The 8,170-nt window shown below is 40.2% G+C and overlaps 2 protein-coding genes across 2 annotated transcripts; one reads left to right on the forward strand and one right to left on the reverse strand.

Moving 5' to 3' along the window:
- Window positions 1-1,486: 1,486 nt before the first annotated feature.
- Window positions 1,487-2,535, reverse strand: AK88_02979 (uncharacterized protein; the record flags this gene model as incomplete). The annotated part of the gene is made up of 2 exons (XM_012480602.1): window positions 1,487-1,660; window positions 1,897-2,535. 2 exons carry the CDS (start codon window positions 2,533-2,535, stop codon window positions 1,487-1,489), a joined length of 813 nt encoding a protein of 270 aa, XP_012336025.1.
- A 2,376-nt stretch (window positions 2,536-4,911) lies between these two features.
- On the forward strand, window positions 4,912-7,257 carry AK88_02980 (uncharacterized protein; the record flags this gene model as incomplete). The annotated part of the gene is made up of 1 exon (XM_012480603.1): window positions 4,912-7,257. One exon carries the CDS (start codon window positions 4,912-4,914, stop codon window positions 7,255-7,257), a length of 2,346 nt encoding a protein of 781 aa, XP_012336026.1.
- Window positions 7,258-8,170: the final 913 nt, after the last annotated feature.

The raw sequence follows: 8,170 nt of genomic DNA on the forward strand, positions 1-8,170 counted from the left end.
CGTTTTTTTTTTTTTTTTTTTTTTTTTTTTTTTTTCTTGTGTTTGATTTATTTTCTAGCCTTTCCAGCTTTTCTGATGCGTGTGACAATTTTCACATCTCTTGCACTTGGCTAATTTAGTCATATTGATTTTTATTCTATTTTTCATGAACACTTTTGAAAAATAAAAATAGATCAGCTTTTATTATTTTTTTACACCTGTGATTGCGTCGTTTGGTTTATTCTTTTGCGTCATGTGTTTGCTTATTTGTTTGTTTTTTAATAGCACACGAACCGCTTTAAAACACTTTCCAGATTTACACTTTGCTCTTATCTATACTGTTTTTACCAAGACATACCCTTTCCGACCTGTATTTTTTTTTTTTTTTTTTTTTTGTGTCAGAAATTTATATATACATATATGCACTGAACAAATACATGTGCACTTTACGTGTATCCTTCGGAATGCACAAAATTTTTACACTTTTGTTCATCCCTTTTTGTGAAAAAAAAAAAAAAAAAAAAAGAAAAAACTTCAATGCATGCACACATCCCCGACTGTTCGCAATTTCCAGCAAATAAGAAGAAAATTCGACTCACACGCAGTTGCGAGTTTGCAATTGCGTTTGCAATTGCGCTTGTATTTCCATTTGCGTTCGCTTTTGTGTTTTCGTTTCCTTTATTGTTCCTTATCACTACCCTTTTCGTTACTGTTTTCGCTTCCTTCTCGCTTCCCATTTTTATCCCCCTCCAGGCACCGTTTGCTCCACACCCCTTTCCACCGCAACCTTTTTCACATAAACCCGAAGCGTTATTACACTCAGTAGAACACCCCGCTAGGGAACGCAGCGATAGGGCGCCTAATACACTCGGAACGCTGTCACCCTTTTGCGCTTTTTTTTTTTTTGCCGTCGCCTGTGAGGAACGGCTAAAACTGTGCACATACGCTCAAATGCACATACATATGTGCGTAACGGGGTATGCACTTTTACGTATGTTTCCACCCCGGAAATGGGTCAAAAAAGGGATCAGTAGGAACGGTGACAAATTTTTCGATGGTACGTTTCGTTAGTCCATACCCCATTTTGCGCAGTCTCCATACACATATAGTGTGGCATAAACGATGCCGCAAAGTAATCATTTGGGGGATGCAACGAGTACACACTCGCGCATCCAACCCGCGGTACTTTTAAACACCTCACGGTGTAAAGTCACAAATTGCACGCTGCCCCCGTCGCATGCTGCGGGGTGTCATTTTCCCAATACAGCATTCCCTTAAAGTGCAAATTAACGAAACGGCTACGTTGAATATTAATTCACAAGGACACCACTCAAATGAGCATCAAACGTTTTGTGAATGTTCAAAAAAAAAAAAAAAAAAAAATGCAAAAGCGAAATCGAAAAGGTGCTAAAGTAGCAAGGCAAGCGAAACAACGAAAAATGAATGAAAAAGAATGGCCCATGCGGTACAAATATATAAAATGTGCAACTGTACACACTTGTTATGTCTACGAAGGGGCCTTCCACTGACTGCTTCTGGATGACCTTTTAAAATTTTTATTTTCACCAGCATACTCAATCGTTTGATGTCTTTTACGATCTTTGGGAAACGATTCGGGCGGGGCTAACGTACCCGATTCGTAAATTTTTTTCACTTGTCTTCTCCAGGGGGTTAAATCGATCTACGTGTACATGACGGGGCGGAAAAGGGAAGAAAAATGAAATAATGTGCACCTATATACGTGGTACAGGTCGAAGTGTATTTCATTCGCGTAACGCACACAAGTGTGTATGGGTCGCAAAGTGCACATATATATACTTTTTTTTTTTTTTTTTTTTTTTTTTTTGCGCCTTGTGCCATTCATCGAGAGGCCCCTGCGGAAACACTTTATTCTTTTGAAAAAAAAAAAAGAGTTACCTTCGGAAAGGTCTGTTCCGGCACACTGTTCGGCTTGAACGTTTCCGATGAAATGCCCGAATGCATAAAAGGTTTGGTCACATCCGGGGCAAGTTGAACAAGGTTTTCATCAATCCTTAAGTCAGGGTTTAAATTCATTTTATAATCAGCCAGCAAGTTGGTCAAAGGTAATCTCCAAGAATACCTGCATTCTCCCATGTGCCACAGTTGCGACCGTGTAGGTGTAATTTTCACGTCGCTACGAACACCATAAATGACATTTTTTTTTGTGATGTACGGATTTCTTCCGATATTTTTACATGACTGAATCATTTTGACGCTATCAGGTACTTCATGCTCTAATGTGATGATTGCCTTTTTATATCTTGGCCCATTTCGATAATAATTGAAACGAAAGTCAGTTAAATTTCTTCTCCTCTCCGGCACCTTAATTAATGTGTTGACTTTTATAACCTTGGCATTATATATTTTTCTCAAGTATTCTCTAATTTCAAATTTGGTTAAATTAATTGGCACCCTTAGTGCCAGTCTGTTCTTTTCAAGGAAGCTCCCTGACTTGTGTATGCTGAAGTTCTGCCATGGGAAAAACACATTTCTTGGGGTTTTTGGCGGTGTATGCCTCACGAAGGTGAGAAACATTATCGGTAGGGATGAAGCAGTTGCGCTTGTACTTCTAGTCCGGACAATGCGCCCTTATACATGCGTGTGTTATGTGCATAGCTTGGTATGTTAGTATGTGCCCTTTTGCGCATGACGAAGGTGAGCTCTTCTTCACCGGTAAGGGATAAACTATAAACGCGTGAACTTCCCTCCTCCACTCCCGTAAGTAATCATTCCTGCGTTTGCTGTTTTATCCTTTCATGTATGTGTAATAAGGCTTTTTTTTTTTTTTTTCATCAACTTGAGCGATGTTTTTGGTTCTATGTGCTGACGCCACGTGGTACTATCGCTGGAGCGCCATTTGTGTATTGTGTGTCGAAAAGGTAAAAAAAAAATTTTTATTTGTTTTTGTATAAGTACATTTCGCTATTTCGCACCGTTTAGAGAGTCCCCTGTTGGTGTAACTCTGCCTTTTCACAGCCCAGTTTGCAATCCCGTGGAGCGCAAAGAAAAAAAAAATAATTGCAATGTGAGAACCGCGGAGCGGAAATTTGATACCGTGAAGAGGCGAGTGTGAGTGAATCGCCTTTGCACCACTTTAAAATGTTATACCCAAAAAGTTGCCATTCACTCGGTGGCGACGTAACGATCAAGCGTGAGTGTATTTATATGCATATGTATGGCGCACGAGGCTGAAGCGAACATAGTAAGAGGCAAACGTCCACATTAAACTTAACCGCGCGGGGATGATTAATCGGTCTTACGCAGAAAGCGATGCATAGTTTGTACAGACTCATGCGTGTGTTTTGCGCCACACCCCGTTGAGCACCTCCCACCTTGCACTTGCCCCAAACTGGTACACTGACGACTTGCCACACTTTAGGACCGACCAATGAACTAACGTTGTGCTGTTTGAAATTTTGTTTCCACGTGGGCGAGGATCATCATTTTGTTTGAACATATTGCTGTCATGTGTTAACAGCATAAGTGCATTTTAAACGTTTTTTTTCTTTTTTTTTTAATTGATCTGCCGAGCTATGTGGGTGATCTGTTTTGCTTTTCCCGTTCTTCTACACTTTCCTCCAAGTAGGCGTGTGAAGCCACGAATGGGAGTTTCCAAAGTGGTATTACGAGATGGGTGAAATGTCTTTACGTGGAACAGTCACCCCACAGCCTACTACAGGCCATTTTAGGGGGGTATCCTGTCAAATCATTAGTATCGGAATGCAAAAGCAGCACATGCGTGTACACACATATGCTTATGTACCCCTATGTATCCACGTGTAATGTTTGCATGGGCACACCCGGCTGCTTACTGCATCCAGCACTGCAACAACAGCTTGTCATGGCCGCAACAGTTCCCAAGGGTATTCCCCCGAGTGGTTAAGTCATCATGTGTACATATCCACCTACACGAAATGATAAGCATTGGGAAGTCGCCAACTCCGCATGCACACCGGAAACGGGTGCAAAACGCACAAAATTTTTTTTAACGCATATTTTTAATGGCCACAAATAAAAAGGAAACCATTTGCAAATTCGGCCAACACGAAACGTATCGTTTTTTGTTCCTTTTCCACAATTTGATCAATTCGAAGTTGTGCACACAAGTGGAGCTATTTTTTGCGGAATTGTGTAGAAGGTAAAAATGTACATTTTGCACTGCAGGAAAAAAAAAAAAAAAAAAAGAAGCAAAGCGAAGCGAAACGGAAGGATACGTAACGAAATGAAAAGATGCTAAACGACGAAATGCGACGCGAAAGATAGTGAAGCAACAAAAAACAATTTTTTCGCGCATACGTATAATAATGTGACCACTTGCAATGCAACGCTATTTTTTTTTTTTTTTGTTGTTTTGTTTTGCAAATTCGACTGTTCTTTGCCCCAACTCTCGGGCAAGTTTGCTTTAAACGAACGAAACAGAAATACAACTTTTCTTCTTCAACAGAAATAACATCCTGATTTTTCCTTAACGATTATTTGCCATAACGGCAAGGTGAAATTTCCATTTCGTCCACCTACCCTATTTTTTATAACCTCTATTTTTATAAGCGTTTTTACGTGGAACAAAGACCCCCATTATTTTACACCCTTCTTTTATTTATTACCACATCGAACAGCTTTACTCTTTTTTGCAGTAGATGTAAAAAAGTGTGTACCATAGCGTAGCTTGTTTGATTCATCCCCACTTGCAGCTCCAAACAGTCGCTGTGTTCAAACGTTTACCCAGAAATTTCCCGTGTCCCCTGGGATTAATTCTTTCGCCAGAAAAATTTCCCCCCATAATCTGAACATCCCCACAACGATGTTGCAGGAAAGAATCATTTTCATGGGGACAGGCAAACCGTAGTTACATCAAATGCAACTGTGTGGGGAGTAAACAGGTACCATTTAAAAAAAAAAAAAAAAAAAATCATGAACATGCAATGTAATAATATTAGTCCAGCGTTGGAAATTTCGAGTGTAAAGGACTTTTTACGAAACATATGCCTGGACAAAGAGGATATAATTGTACAAAATCTGGAACTCAGAAATGTAAGAACCGTGTACGATTTTTTACGCCATGTGTCTTACCTTACGGTAACGAGTTGCACTGGTATGAGCAATGAGGAAAATGTGGGCATAAGTAGCCAATCGAATTTGAAATTTGCAAGTGCGCATGAAAATATTTTGCAGAATGGGGTCAGCGTAAATGGCAAAGTAGCGCAACATAATGGGGATGTGGGGAATCTGGGGGAGGGGGAGCTGTGTAATGGTCACGCCCCTGTGAGTAGGGAAAAAGGTGACAGATGTAATGGGGTGCAAATAAATGGGCAGCACGGTGGGGCCGCACAAGGCGAGGGGATACTCACCAATGGAATTGGTAGCAGCGGAGTGGACGTCCCCGCCACGCACAGCGAAGCGACCTATGCGTGCAAAGAGATCGCGGCCATGCAGGATTACTACGAGCAGGCGAAGGAGAAGCGAAGTGACGCAGAGAAAAAAGGGGAGTACATGTACTTTGACATGTACATAAAGTCAGAAGTGATTAAAACCTTCCCCACGACGGACAGGGATAAGGAAAGGTTGATAAATTATATATACAAAGTGATGGACGTAAATGACCTCTTGATGATGTGTATTCATTTTGGTCTCCCCCATTTGTGGCCTAAATTTGAACGGAGCAAAATTCGAAATGTAGATTTGTTCAAGCGCATAATCATAGAAGGGAGGAAGTTCGAAAGGGTAAAGAACGAAATGGGCATCTCCTTCTCCGAATTTGTACAAATCCTGAACTTTGCCTTAAGTGTAAAAAAGAAGAGAATTTTCTGCAACAACATTTTTAGCCAGTTCGATCCCTGGGATTGTAAAAGTAAAAAAAAACACACCAAAACGATATGCGACAAAATACATCAGTTTATCGAGTTTGACAATTGGACCTTTAAAAATATTATTGATAATCCTTTTTTCCAAAGATTACGAAATTTATCTCAGTTAGGTGTTTGCCAATTTGTCTACCCTGGAGCTACGCACACCAGATTTGAGCACAGTTTAGGAGTTGGTTATTTGTCTGCAAAATATTTCACTCATTTGTGTAATCGCTATAATTTATCTCCGTATTGTGGGGAATTAAATAAAATGCTTCGGTGTGTGCAGATAGCTGGTTTGTGTCACGACTTGGGACATGGACCATTCAGTCATACATTTGAAAGCTTCTTTATGAATTATAAAAAAGAAGACACAGATCATAAATGGAACCATGCATCTATGTCTCTAAAAATTGTGGAACACATTATAGAAAATTTGATAGACCAGGATGATGTGCTAGACTCCACAGATATCAAAATTATAAAAAAGTTAATAATTGGGCGTGCACACTACAAATCGCTTTGCGGTGTAGATCCTGTAGATTCTTTAATAGAAGCTTCTTACGACATTATATGTAATAATAGGAATGGATTGGATGCAGACAAATTTGATTACCTCCAGAGAGATGCAACTATTGCCCCCCCAAATGGGACACTTCCATCCCTCAATTGTAATCGAATCATTAGCCAAAGTTCTGTTATTAATGGCCATATAACATACAACGTTAAGGAGATCCATCCTGTGTGGACTGTGTACATGAACAGATTTTCTTTATTCAAACAAGTGTATACTCATAGAAAGGTGCGAGTTATGGAGCTGATGCTGTGTGATGGCTTTCGTCTCGCTGATGATATTTTCAAGTGGTCAGAATCTTTACAAGACTTGGATGCTTTTCTTGACCTAACTGATTCGTCCATCATTTATGATATTAAGAACAGAGCGAAAAAACACAAGTACGATGAGCAGGTGCAGAAATCGCTAAACCTAATTAACTCCGTTATACATGATAGGAACTCCAACTATGCATACAAATACATTGCAGAAATTAACCTTTCTGAACCACAACTCATTAAGTACTTGAAGGACATAACAAATGAAGAGAGGATTGCTAGATATGCTCATGGACTTAGTCCAGATGATATTATCATAGACTGGAACCATTTGAACTATGGAATGGGTGCAAACGACCCACTGGATTCGGTTTATTTCTACAGCTCCGATAATGAGGATGAGGCTTTCATAGCGCACAAGGAGTATAGGGGCACGCACCCGAGGTACTTTGAAGAGTGCAACGTGAGGTTGTACTGTAAAAATAAAATGGTCGCTCATTTGGCGAAGGACGCGCATAACAAGTTCTTGTCCGATGTCTTCTCGGAATCCTCGCCCCTTTACAAGAAAAAAATAGTTAAATGAGTTCAAACGAACCGTACCGCGCACTGCAACCAGATTTAGTTGCATGACGCGAAGAGAGAGAGAAAAAAAAGGCCAAGTTCAGCATAAAAAAGGCGTGACAATTCAGATGTGCGTATAAGTACATCAAATTAAAGCCTGCACACGGCAACCGTGTACGTATCCGTTTGGTTTATACTACATACTTCTCTTTTTTAATACATCAAGGAGTACATGGATGTGCCTCCTTCACCATTTTATCCCTCCACCGTCCTACTCATACATAATAATTAATCACGTTTTCCCTTTTTGATAAAAAGGGACAGACAATGAGCCAAACGTGTTGTGCTCCCGCCAGCTTGAGCTCCGGCGTTTGTGTAGTATTCCATGGCGTGGCGTTGTCGCCATGGGCTCATTTTGTTGTGTTCATTTTTCATGCTCTTCGCGCGCGTTGATTCGGTGCGCCGTTCGTATAACGTATGTGTGTAAATATATGCATAGACATAAATGTACATATACATATATACGTACGCATGGGCCTGTGTTGTGTGCAATCCTGCACACAACTGCGGACAACCCTTAGTGGTTACTGAATGGGGGGGAAATTCGCTTTTGCTTTTCTTTTAGGCCCCTTCCCACATCAGAAAGTACAACATACCCCTTTTTTCTTGCATTGCCCACTCGTGTACGCATACATGCTTGTATGTATATATTTGTACTAATTCGCTTGTTTGATTTTTTTTTTTTTTTTTGTAAACTGTTTGATGCATTGTGTACAGTGTAGCAGCTGAGTATAGAGTTTCATTATGTAATTTTTTTTTTTTTTCCCCCTTTTTCATTCACATTAAGAAATATTTTTCCCGTCTGAATTTCAGGCGAGCAGAGTTTCATGTTGGCGATTGAAGCGTGTGTCTCATTGATGAGGAGCGTTCTCACG

Source organism: Plasmodium fragile (assembly GCF_000956335.1).
Source record: "Plasmodium fragile strain nilgiri unplaced genomic scaffold supercont1.31, whole genome shotgun sequence".
Classification (NCBI taxonomy): Eukaryota; Apicomplexa; class Aconoidasida; order Haemosporida; family Plasmodiidae; genus Plasmodium; species Plasmodium fragile.